This window comes from Saccopteryx bilineata, chromosome 1 (genome assembly GCF_036850765.1).
Source record: "Saccopteryx bilineata isolate mSacBil1 chromosome 1, mSacBil1_pri_phased_curated, whole genome shotgun sequence".
NCBI lineage: Eukaryota > Metazoa > Chordata > Mammalia > Chiroptera > Emballonuridae > Saccopteryx > Saccopteryx bilineata.
The window spans coordinates 33,353,241-33,369,978 of record NC_089490.1 but is presented as its reverse complement, the minus strand read 5'-3'; the positions used below and the strand labels follow the sequence as shown (position 1 = coordinate 33,369,978).

Below are 16,738 nucleotides of genomic sequence, written 5' to 3'. Positions count from 1 at the left end.
TTTGGTTGGATTGTTTGTCTTTCTGGTGTTGAGTTTTATAAGTTCTTTATAAATTTTGGTTATTAACCCCTTATCAGACGTATTGTCGAGTATGTTCTCTCATTGTGTAGTTTGTCTTTTTATTCTGTTCCTATTGTCTTTAGCTGTGCAAAAGCTTTTTAGTTTGATATAGTCCCATTTGTTTATCCTGTCTTTTATTTCACTTGCCCATGGAGATAAATCGGCAAATATATTGCTGCAACAGATGTTAGAGAGCTTACTGCCTATGTTTTCTTCTAAGATGCTTATGGTTTCACGGCTTACATTTAAGTCTTTTATCCATTTTTTTTTTGTACTTTTCTGAAGCTGGAAACGGGGAGAGACAGACAGACTCTCGTGTGCGCCCGACCGGGATCCACCCGGCACGCCCACCAGGGGCAACGCTCTGCCCACCAGGGGGCGATGCTCTGCCCCTCCAGGGCGTTGCTCTGCCACGACCAGAGCCACTCTAGTGCCTGGGGCAGAGGCCAAGGAGCCATCCCCAGCGCCCGGGCCATTTTTGCTCCCATGGAGCCTTGGCTGTGGGAGGGGAAGAGAGAGACAGAGAGGAAGGAGGGGGTGGGGATGGAGAAGCAAATGGGTGCTTTTCCTATGTGCCCTGGCCGGGAATCGAACCCGGGCCCCCCCCGCACGCCAGGCCAATGCTCTACCGCTGAGCCAACCGGCCAGGGCCTTTTATCCATTTTGAATTTATTTTTGTGAATGGTATAAGTTGACAGTCTAGTTTCATTTTTTTTTGCAAATAGATGTCCAATTTTCCCAACACCATTTATTAAAGAGGCTGTCCTTACTCCATTGTATGCTCTTACCTCCTTTGTCAAATATCAGTTGTCCATAAAGGTGTGAGTTTATTTCTGGGTTCTCTGTTCTGTTCCATTGATCTATATGCCTGTTCTTATGCCAGTACCAGGCTGTTTTGAGTACAGTGGCCTTGGAGTATAACTTGATATTGGGAAGTGTGATACCTCCTGCTTTATTCTTCCTTTTCAAGATTGCTGAGGCTATTCGTGTTCTTTTTTGGTTTCATATAAATTTTTGGAATGTGTGTTCTATATCTTTGAAGTATGTCATTGGTATTTTAATTGGTATTGCATTAAATTTATAAATTACTTTGGGTAGTAAAGACATTTTAATGATGTTTATTCTTCCTAACCATGAGCACGGTATATGCTTCCACTTGTTTGTATCTTTCTTGATTTTTTTTTAATCAAGATTTTTTTTTCTAGTTTTCCGAATACAAATCTTTAATCTCCTTGGTTAAATTTACTCCTAGGTACTTTATTATTTTTTTTGGTTGCAATAGTGAAGGGGATTGTTTCCTTAATTTCTCTTTCTGACAGTTCATTATTGGTATATAAAAATGCCTCTGATTTCTGAGTATTTATTTTATATTCTGCCACCTTGGTGAATTCATTTATCAGGTCCAGTAGTTTTTTGACTGAGACTTTATGGTTTTCTATATACAATATCATATCATCTGCAAATAATGATAGTTTTACTTCTTCTTTTCCAATTTGGATGCATTTTATTTCTTCTTGTCTGGTTACTGTGGCTAGGACTTCCAGAACTATGTTGAATAAGAGTGGTGAAAGGGGGCACCCCTGCCTTGTTCCTGATCTTAAGGGGATTGCTTTTAATTTTTGGCCATTGAGTATGATGTTGGCTCTGGGTTTGTCATGACTGGACTCTTATGATAGAATGATGCCAAGAATCATTTTGTTACTTATGCAACAAAAGACATTGCCTGTTGGACTTTTTCTCCATACACACCCATATTCTCAAGTATACACCTAGTAGATGTTGTCTGTCATGAAACAGCCTTACAAAGGTTCATCTCACTACTTCCAAAGCAAAGGTTTCTCATAGTAGTGCTACACAGATGAAATCTACTTAGACTAGGCAACCAAAAACTCCCAGATCTCTTACTTTACGTGGGAGTCTCTTGATAATTCAAAGTGGGAGCTTGTTTTACAAACATGTCTTATAGAATATTGAAACCAAAATGTGTATAGCACATTTCTTTTCCATGAAATTGTGTGTTAGCTAATATTACCATCACTGCCTCTATTCTGTAAAGCAGCATGAATATAGGACCTAGTAATATGAAACAAAAATAAGGAAGTCGCAGCCTGGACCACCCAGGAGCTAGACTGCAGACATGACCCTCCCATACTCTTAGGTGCAGCGTATTAGATTAGACCCCCTTTTTTTTAAAAAAAAAAAAAAAATTGAATTTGTATTTATTTAGCTTTTTTTTCAAAGAGTTTTGAGAACACCTTCAGAAAAACTTGAATAGTATATTACATTGGAGATTGTTAACGATCTAACAAAGTAATTTCTGCAACAATTTTCAAAATAATTGCTTGACAAGTTTTAGAGGACACTTTCCATAAAAATGGTGTATGGCCATTCTGGTGATTCTTCTTAATGAGTGATAAGAATTAAAACATTTGCAAGAAAAGATTGGTAGCTTTTCTCTAGACTATCTTCCCTGAATATAGTTTCTCCCAGAGAAGCTTTTATTTCGGACTAGATACGAAACAGTTGGGAGAATACTTTCTGGAGAGGGATAGAAACTGCTGATTAGGGAAGCAAATTAAATAACATGGAATGAATGGAGCACTTCTCAGTGCTCCATGGCGACCAGCCTTGGAGAAACCTGCTGGCTGTGAGCAGACTTCCTCCCCCTGGCAGTGGTTTTGGATTTGGCCCATGAAACAGTGCTCAGTGGAGGCCCTGGGTTTCACGGAGTATAGATAGTCCAGATTTATTTATCTCCCTTCAAAAATGGGACTTCACTTGGGAGTTTACACTCACTCGTTAATATAAATATTGATGAATTTATTTATATTAATATAAATATCATGGTGTCTATTAATTATTTTTCAGTGCATTCCTATGTCACGTATTTTTCCTTAGATATACTTTACAAATGCTCAGTATGTAGGTGTATATTTGATAGATTGGTTACCCTTATAGTCTTTAAATATTTTAAAATAGGTATAAATAGTTCATATGTGTATATATGAACATAGATGGGATTAATACATACACACATGAATAGTGTAATGTGTACACATTTTTTATATTGGTTTACGTATAATTACAATGCTTTGTAGGCATATATCACCTAATGTTACTTTATGTATAGTTTTTTTTCCTTTTGGCTACCTTCTACTAAGGTTCTTCACTTTTCCTCTCCTCCCCTTTTTTGGGGGATTTAAAAGCAGTTAATGACATATCATATATTTAACAGATAGCACCAAAATTAAGTGGTACAGGTCATACGGCTGCATACCAGGCCTGATTGACCACCTTCCTTCCTTCTTTCTCATCTTTCTTCCTTCTTTCCTTCCTTTTTTTCTTTTTAATAATTTTTATGTAGATCCTGATTGTGCATAAAGGGACTCCAAGAGTTAGGTTGGGGACAGATAGTAAATTCAGAATCCTTTTATGTAATATGATGCTTGGCTAATATTCTTGTAAAAACATATGATAGTATGAAATGCATCATGAACTGGGATTCATTATTTCACTCAACCAACATTTTGTATGTATCCTTAAAGGGACTTTTGACCTGACTAGGCTGTTGTTTAATCTTTGTGTCCGGGGTAGCTCTTTCTGGCAAAGAGTTGTATGAGCTGTCATGTATTAAATGACTTGTAAGGGAAGGGTGTCTGTTTGGAGTTTCTTGCCAGCTGGATGCATTGGGGTTATAGACAACTGTAATATGGAGGTGTGACCCTAAGATACTGAGAAGCTGTTTGGTTTGTTATAGCAACTGCGAGAGTTGATAGCTGAACACAAGCCTCATATAGATAAGATGAACAAAACTGGGCCACAGTTATTGGAATTGAGCCCAGAGGAAGGCTTTTCTATTCAAGAGAAGTATGTGGCAGCTGACACCCTTTACAGTCAAATTAAAGAAGATGTCAAGAAGCGAGCTGTGGCACTGGATGAAGCCATTTCTCAATCCACTCAGGTAATCTTCTTATGATCGGGTTCTTCTGAATAGCAGAACATGGAAAGACATTGTCCTGGAGCTCCTGATTAAATTTCAATAAGATTATTTCACTACATTATCTCTCAGTATTGATATCTGTATCTCTCAGAGGTGATATTTGCTTGAGTCCAGCCTATATACTTCTCTGTTTGGTTGTAGATACAATAAAAAGTAATTTGCAATAGCTTGAGAGGCGTACGGTTGTCCACATTGTCCAAATGTCTAAATAAGAATAGAATGCAGTATTTGCCATATGGAGAGAGAAAAGAGAGCATTATTATCATTATGAAGGAAACATTCCAAAGAAAGCAATAAGAAAGAATGAATGATAAGCTATTGGGTTTGTATTATTAGATATACTGACATTAGAGTGGTCCATTTTCTATAATCCTGAGTGAGTGATGATTCCTTTAATGTTGAGGGGAGTGTAGAATCTATGAATGGACAAGGTTTTATAACTCTGCTTTATTGTCTGTGGTACCTTTGCTATCAAAAGTTTAAAATTCTTTCATTAATTTGATTATGTGTTTGATCATGAGTTAAATACAAACTTTCAACATCAGGGAATTTTAACATTTTTCAGTTCAGGAAATTTATAACTTAAGGAATTCCTTTAATCAGAACTGCTCATGAATTTCACATTTATTAATATAACTTTTTTAGTATGCCAAAATAATTGATTAAAGTGAAGAAAACAAATCAGTTTTGATAGACAAACACCCAGGTGATTGAACTTACTTTAAAAAGTTAATTTGAAGTAACATAATGAGACGATGCAGTAGATAAGATGCTGCTCTCAGGTGACCCACTTAGACATGAAAATATACCATTTCTTAATGAAGACACTCAAGGATTTGCAACACGCAATCCAGTCTACGTAAGTAGTGTAGCGCAGAGAGGGCCGTGTAAATCACGATTTTAGTATGTCTTGATACACCAGCTGTACGTAATTCTTTGGATGCATGTGTCAACAAAAAGACTAAAATTTAGTTCTTGATTGTAACAATAAATAGGTGGGCTTTTTTTTTTTTTTCATTTAAACGTACCCATTTGCTAGCACAGATCTTTTTCCCTAAGTGGTCCCTCCCTCTATTTCACTACCAGTTCCATGACAAGATAGACCAGATTCTGGAGAGCCTGGATCGCGTGGTGGAGCGCTTGCGGCAGCCGCCCTCCATCTCTGCCGAGGTGGAGAAGATCAAGGAGCAGATCAGTGAAAACAAGAACGTGTCTGTGGACATGGAGAAGCTGCAGCCGCTGTATGAAACTCTCAAGCGGCGGGGAGAGGAAATGATTGCTCGGTCTGGGGGCACCGATAAAGACATATCTGCCAAAGGTAATGACTTCAGGATAAGGCAACAATTGAACTTTCCTTTTAAAACAATTCTAAAGGTTCATGCTGTTTACCGACAGCCCGATTGCAAATCAAGGTGCCAGATTTTAGAAAAAGTACTATAAATATGACGTGTTTGGGATTGAAGGGCTGTGTACATTAATTCTTGTTAATGTCTTCCTGTGTTTGTGAAATAATCAGTTAAATACAGAGTGTGCCATTATACAGAAACCATGCATTCTCTGGACCTTTTAAACCAGTTGGTGAAAGCATAGCTCCAGTAAGATGAATCCTTGGGATATTTTTATTACTTCCTATGCTACCTTACGTAATGGGCAGTCTATCCCACACAGCCCCAGAAATGGTGACCCTGACCCCAACCAGCAATTCTTAAAGATATGAGTTTGTGGGGGAGGGAGGGTCAAAAGAAGAACATGTGCACAGGTTAGTGGAAATTCCTATCAAGAGTACTTGAGAAACAGGCCCAGAATACGCATTCTACATTGTTATATTCCCGAGACTGTATAGACATCTATATTCTTGGTTTGGAGAACAAAAAGAAGACGTATACCTAATGGTTATTTCACTCCCCTTGGAATTAAGGCCAGCCTTGGTGAACTTGAAAGTCGATGGACTTAGACTTAGGTCTCCTGTGAGCTCCCTTGCCTCTGAGCATCCACTGTCCTCAGGAAGAGCCTCAGTTTGGGAGGAGCTGATCAGTCTCCAGTCCAACTTGTCTAGGACAGGCCCAGCGATACCCACTAGACTGGGATCAACCAAAGTCTGGTCCAGTTTTAGATACCATATTGAATCACCATTTCTGCGGGAACCAAAATGTTCTGCTATTTTATAGCTGAAATGGGGCTAACACACTGCCTGTTTGATACTGTCTTGCTCCACAGCGGTTCAGGATAAGCTTGACCAAATGGTCTTCATTTGGGAGAACATACACACACTGGTGGAAGAAAGGGAAGCCAAACTACTGGATGTCATGGAATTAGCAGAGAAGTTCTGGTGTGATCACATGTCTTTGGTAGTTACCACTAAAGATACCCAGGATTTCATCCGGGACCTGGAGGATCCTGGAATTGATCCTTCAGTAGTGAAACAACAGCAAGAAGCAGCAGAGGTAAGCAGACTGCCCTACTGAAAGTGAAGAAATATGTTATAGTACAATGGGAAGTGGATTCCTTTGCTAAATATTCAAGATTACTTTATTAAAATATGTATTTGGTTCTGAAAAATAGAATGCACAGTGATATAGTAGATTAGCAGACCTACAAATTTTATTTAAAGAGTATATATTTTAAGACTTCCATCCATCCCTACTGCTTCTGCCTTATTTTAGGGCCTCGTTTATCTTTCTTGGTTTTAAAGTAATCCTAATTGATACCCTTGACTGCAGAGTCTGTCTCTTTGCCAAGCCTCTAACATTGCTGCCAGTGATCTCTCTGGATTGGCTCTTCCTGTGTTGCTGCTTCCAAGCCTCAGAGGGATCCACTGCCTACTGCATGAAGTCCAGACTCCCTAGGACAGGGTATTGGCTTTACATCCTAGCCAGCCTGTGCCTGTGATTCCAGAGCGAGTTCTTTCTGCTGCTCCTCTGCCGAGCTCCTCTCCTGGCACACAGAGTGGCTTTCCCCAAAACTGCTGTGCTCTTATTAGGATCTTGGGTCTTTGCACATTTTATTTCCTCTCCTTAGAATGGCCTTCTTACCACTCTTCTGACAAATCCCACTCAGACTTCAAGTTTCAGTTGCATAGTTAACCTCCATGTAAAAAATCTTTTCTTGTTTACTTAGCTTAGTCTGTGTTCCCATAATACTTCCTCATGCAAAGGCTCTATGCATAGTATCACTTATCATTGATTATACCTTTGTCTTTCTTAATGGACTCAAAGCCCGAGGAGCGGAATAGCCATTTATCTGTTTTTCTTTGTATCCTCAATACATGGTTTAGGGCTTATTTCATGCTTGGTAAAGGCTTCTTGAGTTAATAAATAGATTTAACCCAGAAGATGAAAGCAAAACTAGAATACTGCAATTCTCTCACAGGTTTTTATATATTTTTGTAGTATACATGTTCTAGCCTAAAAATATAAATCCAGGACTGGATTATCCCAAATCTACAAAACAGATACATTATTTTGTGTGAGATCTTTGAATACATGTTTTACTTATGTTTGTTTTAAATGTGTATTGTCAAACAAGTGAGTTTGAAAAAAAGTGTCTTTCTATGCTTTTAGTATTGTCGTGTTGGTAATTTTTAAAAATACTTTTTCTGGTATTTGTTAAATAGAATTATTTACTAAATATTGTCTTTAAAAAAAATGTCAAACATTTGACATTTGTTACTCAAAGGATGCTTTTTTTTCCTTAAAATATTCTTCTGTTATCTTGTTGAAAGATGTATTGCAGAAACTTAGAAAACAGAAAGAAAATAAAAATTGATCCTAATCCCACCATCTAGAAATATCATTAATGTTTGTGTTCATCTTTTTAGTTTTTGTGTGGTTTTGCTTCAAACGCTAAGGCTGCTCTTTCTTACACTAGGCCATAAGGGAGGAAATCGATGGACTGCAGGAGGAGCTGGATATAGTTATTAACCTGGGATCTGAACTCATCGCTGCCTGTGGGGAACCCGATAAGCCCATTGTCAAGAAGAGTATAGATGAGGTACAACTGGCACACTGTTGACTCATCAGAATGCTGTTTTTAAAGATTTTCATGAACTAAAGCATAGTTGATGGAAGTGGTTGAAAACTTATGACAATAAAAGAGTTCTAATGTTTACATTATAGCTAAATTCAGCATGGGATTCTCTAAATAAAGCCTGGAAGGACCGGGTGGACCGACTGGAGGAGGCGATGCAAGCTGCCGTTCAGTACCAGGATGGACTGCAGGTAATGGGTGACCGTGTCCTCTGGAGTAGGGAGTCGTGTTCATTGATGCCTACAGATTTACATACACACTGGCCCCGCCCCAGGCCTGCCAGGCTGCGTTCAGTTTCCTCGCCTGTTTCAATTCATGTTTTGACTTTAGAAGATATTTCTGACACTTGAAATATGTCTAGATGTATATGCACATTTAAATACATTTTTTATACACACGTTCAGTGAAGTATCCTTTGAAAAGTAGTATTTTAATTTTTTTAAGTGAAAGTATTTTTCATAAATGGCTTAGCACCACGTACTGAACTGGGACTGAATGTGAGTTCTGTTTTAAAGTTGAGTGGAGTAAGAGGAAAGGAGTAAACACAATCTAAAAATATCACCAAGTTTAAAGTCAGAAGTAAAGATATTTGATTCAAAGCCAATGTTCTACATGAGCTAAAATAGATTTCTATTTTATTAGGTTATAATCTGTTGTGTAAAAAGTGTTTTCTTCTTTTTCATATATATAATTCCTTTTAAGAGCTGTTTTCACATTCTCATTCAGTTCATTAGCCATTTTAAAGTTTTGTGGGTTTTTTTTAAATATTAAAAATCATCTTATCAGTTGAGGCCAACAGAGGGCTATTTCTTGCCTGACCTTTCTTAACTTTATTCTGTTTTCTGATGTTAAGCCTAGCAAGAGCTTAATCTTTCATCCTCCCTACCATATGGAAAAAGCCTTTCTAAGTCTTTCCATAACACCAACTGAATATTCTTTTTAAAGCTCAGATGAAAACATCTTTTCCTTCTTATCATGCCTCTCCATTTCTATATTTGTAAAAATAAATATCAGAAGCCAGACTTTTATGCCCGCTGAAAAGTGTTTTAAACTTTGGAAATAGATGAAAAAATTCACTGCAAATAAGACCTTACCACATAACTTTCCCCCACTGTACTCTTCTCCTTTTTTAACCAGAGTGGTCATTTATTGGTTAGATATCAATGACCAGGAACTAATCAAGCTCCAGCTCTTGGTCTGTGAGGCCAGGTTGTGATGTTCATGTACTTTCATATGTCGTTGAGTTGTGTGTGCCCTCCTTCATGGCTGGAGGTGTCCCTGTCACCACTTGCAGCCTTTTGATCTCAGGAGCAATGAACCATAGGAGGTCACAGGCTGGACACCATGACTTATACGGTGTCATTACCACTGCTGAGAAGACAAGGCCCATCGTTGGTTAGTAGCATCTCCTACAGGGATGAAGGGCAGCTTGACTTAGTGAAAACTTTTGACCTTAGCTGTAGCTAGAGGTCAGAAGCTTCAGAAGTTCCAGTGGTTCAAGGTTGCTTTGCAAGTAAAGTAAATTTTATTTCTTAGGTTGCTGCTTAAGTTCTTAGGATTTATTAGTAAGTCTAAAATACCAGATATTTTCTAAGGATTTCCCCCCTGACAATATATGGTCTGGCAGTTTCATTTAAATGCAAAATACTTTTGTGTATTCGGCACCTAAAATAAAATGTGACCTGAGTTTTTTAGGATGGTTATAGTACCTAAAAATAACAAGAAAAATAGGAGGTTTTGAAGTCTTATGTTTCAATTCAGAATGATGGTCTTAACAGTAATCATTCTATGCACGGGATTTTAATACTAATCTAAATGATATGTAAGGGTTTAGTTGTGTCAAATATTTTCCTCAAGTGCCAAACAGTAAATTTCTTGATTATTTGAATAAGCAGATGGATTTGAATGTGTTTTTCTTTCAGTATATTTACATAATCTGCTCTTATACATAAGAGAGCGTGAAGAATTTTATTTTCTGTGACTGAATTTATAAAACTTTTTCAAATGGGCATTTTCTTTAAGTTCTTAATACTCTAAGATTCTATTCAAAATAGAATTTCCTTTGCAAACTTGATGTAGAATTGGAGGTTACATCTATTTTATATTTGGGCCCAACTGTTTCGGTATATTGCTGCTTTTGCTTATTTAAATGAACCATCTTTATTACTTGTAAAATAGGCTCATTGCATAATATCTTCACAGCTTTATGATTGCACTTTTCTGTAACATCGAGATGTTGAAACAATTTCCAATGCATTATTATAATAACACACAGACTATTGTGTTTTTCAGGCAATATTTGACTGGGTAGATATTGCTGGTGGCAAACTGGCTTCCATGTCTCCAATTGGAACAGATCTTGAAACTGTAAAGCAGCAGATTGAAGAGCTAAAGGTATGGGCCAGGGCTCACCACGTATAACAGCAAAGACTGCGTTTTTAAGTTCTTGATTCATGGTATTCTTTACACAAATTTATTTTACATGCATAATTGAAGTATTATTATATTTTGATTATGAAACTGGTTTAATACAGTGCTTGTACCTAATAAGCAGTGTATAAGTGCTCCTTAAATAAAAAATATAAAATACTAATAGTTTTCTTCTAAGTAAATCAATAGCTGTTTATTCTAGAAAAATCAGATAATACAAAGGAGCAAAAAGGTGGCTTTTTTTGGCCACCAAAATGTTCTGTACCTAGAGGCAACTATGCTTGAGATGTGATTTGCAGCCTTTCATATCTCCTCACGTCAGGGGACAGGATGAGGTATAGGAGTGTGTGTGTGTGTGTATTTTATACATAAGTAGATAATACTGTAAGGATTTTTATACCTTTATTATTTAGTAATCTGCTATCAATAACATAGAGCAACATTTTTATTTTCTTCCCTGTGTTCAGAACAATTCATTTAGTCTTACAGGCTAAAGACCCACACATAAGGATAATTGTGTTTCTCTAAATGTTTGTTTTGTAAATGTGTTGTGTTTTCCATCTGCCTTCCTCTTTAATTTTTCCTTTTGCAGGGGCTGGGTCTCAGCTGTGTCAATGGCTAGACGTTTTCCTCACTGTCTTCCTCTGGGCTGATTATTTATCAGACTGGGATCAGTTATTTTCTTCCTCATTTTATATGTTCATTGACAGAGATGTCACACCATTTTCAGTGAATGCTACTAAATTTTTATATAAAATTATTATCTGGCTTTAAAAATTGTAGCGTTTTCGTCTCCAAGTATGATGATATAGACTATTTCATTTGGAAAAAAAATTGTAGGTCTTGGGAATTTTACTGTTACCATAATTAGATTGAGATTTTTTTTTAAACTCAATCTGATCATGCCCTGGCCGGTTGGCTCAGTGGTAGAGCGTCGGCCTGGCGTGCAGAGGTCCCGGGTTCGATTCCCGGCCAAGGCACACAGGAGAAGCGCCCATCTGCTTCTCCACCCCTCCCCCTCTCCTTCCTCTCTGTCTCTCTCTTCCCCTTCCGCAGCCGAGGCTCCATTGGAGCAAAGATGGCCCGGGCACTGGGGATGGCTCCTTGGCCTCTGCCCCAGGTGCTAGAGTGGCTCTGGTTGCAACAGAGCGACGCCCCGGAGGGGCAGAGCATCGCCCCCTGGTGGGCAGAGCGTCGCCCCTGGTGGGCGTGCCGGGTGGATCCCGGTCGGGCGCATGCGGGAGTCTGTCTGACTCCCTCCCCATTTCCAACTTCAGAAAAATACAAAAAAACAAAACTCAATCTGATCATGTAGTAACACATGATGTATTTTATATACCTTTACAGATGTGAAGGACTATTTATTTTCCTATATATCTGCATATATCTTGATAGTTTTTGTATAGTTGGCAGGTTAAAAATGCTCTTTGAAATCAGGTTGCTTGAGATTACATTCCAGTTCATCTACTTATTAGCTAAATGATCTCAGGAATGTTATCTAACTGGTCTCACATCTGTGTCCTTAGCTTAAATTGAGGCTAAAATTACTTTCTTTATTAGTTTATTGAGAATAACTTGAACATATCAAGTGTTTACTATACCTTAGTTACTGTTTTTCAATTATTATTGTCATATGTTTAAAAAAGTTAAGGGACTGCTTAAGTCATTAATTACTTATTAATTATTTACTATTACACTAAATATTTTATAAAAGGGCAGTTTCCTATTACAAGCAACCATTTGTTAACCTGTGTTGGTTGGCAAAGCCAAGATTACTAGTCTGAGTCACTAAGCACTGGAAATAAGAGTAATGTTATTCTGAGTCAGCAGTGTGAGTCATAGGGGAAACTAAGTATTAATGAACACAGCATAGCTATAGAAAACAAAATGTTTAGTGGATCTAAGTAAGATATGTATATATTTTTGAGCAAGAAATATTAATGGAGTTTCTTAATAGATATTTTCCTGGGTTTCATATATGTGAATATATATTTTCTTTTCTATAGCTTTAAAATTCACTTATTGAATAGATAAGTAATTAGACATTGGAGTTTGTTAATTTTTATTATAGAATACAAATGTGAAATGTCAAACATAAAAATATCCATCAGAAAACATTGAGTAAAGAGAAAGATTTCCCTTTTTTTATCTATAACTTTTATTGGTAAACTATGTGTAACATTTTAATTCCTGTTCACCCCACCACACAATAAGAAGTATAAATTAGACTCTACCAGTTGGCTTAGTGGTAGAGTGCCAGCCCCACGTGTGGATGTCCCAGGTTTGATTCCCGGCCAGGGCACACAGGAGAAGCGCCCATCTGCTTCTCCACCCCTCCCCCTTCACTTCTGTCTCTCTCTCTCACTCCCCTCCTGCAGCCAAGGCTAGTTTGGAGCGAGTTGGCCCCGGGCACTGAGCATGGCTCCATGGCCTCCACCTCAGGTGCTAAAAAATGGCTCAGTTGCAATGGGGCAAGGGCCCCAAATGGGCAGAGTATAGCCTCCTAGTGGGCATTGGTTGGGGCACATGTGGGAGTCCGTCTCTATCTCCCTGCCTCTCACTAAAAAATTAAAAAAAAAAAGGTGGGGGGGAGTCTGAGTTAGACTGAAGGTCAAACCCATAAATTTTTTTAAAGTTATGATTTAAAACAAATTTTTCTTGTATGTCTCTTTTAATAAATAGCAATTCAAGTCAGAGGCCTATCAACAACAGATAGAAATGGAAAGACTGAACCATCAAGCAGAGCTTTTGCTGAAGAAAGTAACAGAAGAAAGTGACAAACACACTGTTCAAGACCCGTTAATGGAACTGAAATTGATATGGGATAGTCTGGATGAGAGAATTATTAACAGACAGGTAAATACCAAGACCTTTGTTAAGAACTTACACAATTTCAATTTTATGTATTAATGTAAAATAATTATTTAAAAAGTTAGGTGATTATATACAAAAATGTTTGAAGCCCCTAAATTCTCTCATTTCATTAGAACTCTTTCTGCTTCTCACACGCCATTTTTTAAGCATAAAGTGTTTCAAACTTAGCATATAGAAGTTTGTGGTGATTGGGCTTCATTGGATATGCTGAGAGACTTAATGCTGTGTGAAAAGAATTGATTTGTTGCCATTGTTTTATAAATGTGTGTTATTCATAATATCAGGTTCATACATGATATTTTTCCTCTCTGCTTTTTCTGTAGCATAAGCTGGAGGGTGCACTGTTAGCCCTGGGGCAGTTCCAGCACGCTCTGGACGAGCTGTTGGCGTGGCTGACACATACCGAGGGCTTGCTAAGTGAACAGAAACCTGTTGGAGGAGACCCCAAGGCCATTGAGATTGAACTTGCCAAGCATCATGTACGTAGCTGTTGTACATTATGTTGCTGCTGTAGACATTTTTGGTTTCATCATTTGGTTTTCGGTTTCTTCTTTATGCATTTTTCAAGTTTGTAATATTAACACAAGTTCATATTTGACATTTGTAACTAAAGGTTAAATCTACCTAAAACACACTTCTTAAAAGATGATAAAAACATTTTTCTCATCGTTCAAGGCAGTTATTATCAAACACAGCCAGGATGGGGAATTTCTGGCTAAATTTTGTTAGAGCTGCATGGCAAACACTGCATGCAGGTTTAAATCCCTGATCTCACCTGCCATCAGATTAATGTAGCATAGTTGTAAAAGCTGTTGAGAACAGTCTACTAACTTATAGATTCAAAATGCTGTTCCACTACAAGTTGTTTGTGTTTTTTCTCTCTTTATCCTTTCCTCTGTGGGTCTCTCTCTCACTGCTCGTTTGACATTATCTAACAAATTTCTATCTGTACATCTCTCGTTATATTGGACTTGTTCCTCTATCTCTTTGCCTCTCTTTTCACTGGCTTTTTTAGTTCTTTTCTTTTTGAATTAGCTTTTTTTAAAAAAACACTATGTTTAAAAGAGTTTTTGTATGCCCTGCGTTTAATTTAAAGCTTATAAATTGAAAACTTTTGTCTTGAGATTTATGTAACACAATTTTATATTGTTGTCATCTTTGTGACACTTGGTTGATAATTCTTAATAGAAAATTCCCTGTCTCTGAAGTTGCTAGGTTAAATGAATAAAAGGTTCTGTGCTCAGTGGAGTTTGTCCTCACATTCAGCAGTCTTTCAGAGAACCTTAACATTCACCTTAATAGTGGTATCTTATTTCTGGTTATGTCCTAAATCCTAACCTTAAGTAAGTTGTTTTGATTATCATATAGGAAAAGTTTATTTTGCATATTTAATAGCATTTAAAAGAAAAAGGTAATTTTTAACACTCCGGAATTAGGATGCACAGTTTTTGACCATTCTATGCTTTAGTTCTCCTTCTTTTATACTTTTTCCCACAGTAATTTTTCTCTAATTTAAATTTTACTCCCCCTCCCTTTTTTTTTACCTTATTTTGTCTATATTTATAGTCATTGCCCAACCATATTTTATTAAACCATTAAAACTTATGCATCATTAATATTGTTTAATGTCACTGCTCTTACTTCACTAAGAGCAGTAGTGACTGGTCAGACTCTGCATATAAACAAAACATTTATTCTCATAATGTGAGTTTATAGCATTTACATTTCATAAACTTAGCAGTCGTCCTTGAAGGTCACATACATCAGTGACGGGAACTTGATGGAATATAGTAGAGGTGGGAAAATGAGGCATCTGATGCAGTTATTATGGCGAGGGATGAGTTAGGGACCTTTTATTTCTGTTTGTTTATCTTGGCGCAGTTAAAAATAGATCCTTTTCTCCTTTCATTTTTCAAAGGTCAGAAGTTAAAGGACTTAGAAATGCCAGCACAATGGCTGGAGGAAGAGAGGAAATGTTCCGCCTCCCTCCTGATTTTTCTCTGGTTCCTAGGCTGTGGTTTATCTAGGCCTTGGACCATTTAAAATAATGAATTTTATAGAATATTTTATACCGGGTTGGGCAAAAGTAAGTTTACAGTTGTTTGTTTGGAAAATAATACCATAATTGATAAGTAATAGTTCACGAATAAACTGTTGGGCATACTTACAACTCTAAACCCATTTTTGCTCCACTCTGTGTTTTGACCACGAGAATATTGAAATCTTACCTTTTAAAGGAGATTCCTAGTATTAACATATCAAAGACCATGCTTATTATAAAGAAGACTCCTCACTCAGTTGGTTTGATGGTCTTTGAAAATCATTCCCTCACCAGATGCCTCAGAAAATGAGTATAAACAGTCAGGGAAACTCATCATGGGTGGGTGGTGCCCTTCAGCGAAAATCCTCCCTGGTCGGGGTTTCCCTCCAGATGTGAGATGTCTTACCTAGGATGGGAGGTGATGTTTCTTTTCTTCCCCATTGACAACCCTGGGTCAGTGAGTGCAGAGAAGGATTATCATTGACTTACTAATTCTGGAGGATGGTTTCATGTGGATTCAAAAAAACAAAAGCATAGTCTTCTTCAAAGAAAACTATTACTAAGCTGTATTTGTTCTTTAATGTGTAATTCTTGTCATTCTTTTCAGTATAAAAAATTGATCTTTCTAGCCTTGCAGTTGTTTTCTGTACTTAACCACTCTTGCCCTATGTTAGTGCATTTAAGTGTTATTAACCTGTTCTGTTATATCCACTGTATAATAGAGAAGAACAGCATTATTTACTGGGATCTGTAATCATTTCATATATGTACTTTCTGGTAAAAGAACAGCTTGACTCTGGAATGCTGAGCTTCAGCATCCTTGATAGAGAGGGAAGTAAATCTCTTTCTCTGGGAGTGTTAGGGTCTCCCAAGATTCCTGTCAACATAATAAGTCAGTTCTAGCACCGTTTCCACAAGAGAAGATAAAAGAATATTCTATGATAATTTTTCTCTCTTACAGTGCTAATTGTAAAACATGGTACTATTTATCTTAGAAAGGTAATTTTATATTTGAAAATGAATATAGAGAAATAACTATCTTCTAAATTATTTACTTAAAGCATTAAAATTAAGTTCAATTAAAATGAGTTTGAATCAGATGAATACTTTTAGAGCCTTTTAATTATGCCTAGATACTTAAGGTCACCCATTGCAAAGCTACTCTAATGGGAGGAGCTAGCAGTGGTCTCACATAATCATTTCAGGGGTATTTTGGTAGACAGGAAAGCTGCAAAAGTAAGAGAAAAGATATCCATCATTTTAAAACTTTGTTAGTATTAAAATTCCATGTATATTATGTTTTTGTT

The 16,738-nt window shown here is 37.2% G+C and overlaps 1 protein-coding gene across 13 annotated transcripts in view; it reads left to right on the top strand.

The window, feature by feature from the left end:
• The window catches only part of DST (dystonin), a 508,664-nt gene that overhangs the window by 446,355 nt on the left and 45,571 nt on the right, over positions 1-16,738 (top strand). For all 13 annotated transcript variants that reach the window (XM_066252929.1, XM_066252970.1, XM_066252888.1 and 10 more), the window contains 8 exons: positions 3,818-4,021; positions 5,147-5,378; positions 6,278-6,504; positions 7,928-8,050; positions 8,176-8,277; positions 10,379-10,480; positions 13,199-13,372; positions 13,714-13,869. In XM_066252929.1, coding sequence (XP_066109026.1) covers positions 3,818-4,021; positions 5,147-5,378; positions 6,278-6,504; positions 7,928-8,050; positions 8,176-8,277; positions 10,379-10,480; positions 13,199-13,372; positions 13,714-13,869 — 1,320 coding nt within the window. The remainder of the gene's footprint in view (positions 1-3,817; positions 4,022-5,146; positions 5,379-6,277; positions 6,505-7,927; positions 8,051-8,175; positions 8,278-10,378; positions 10,481-13,198; positions 13,373-13,713; positions 13,870-16,738) is intronic.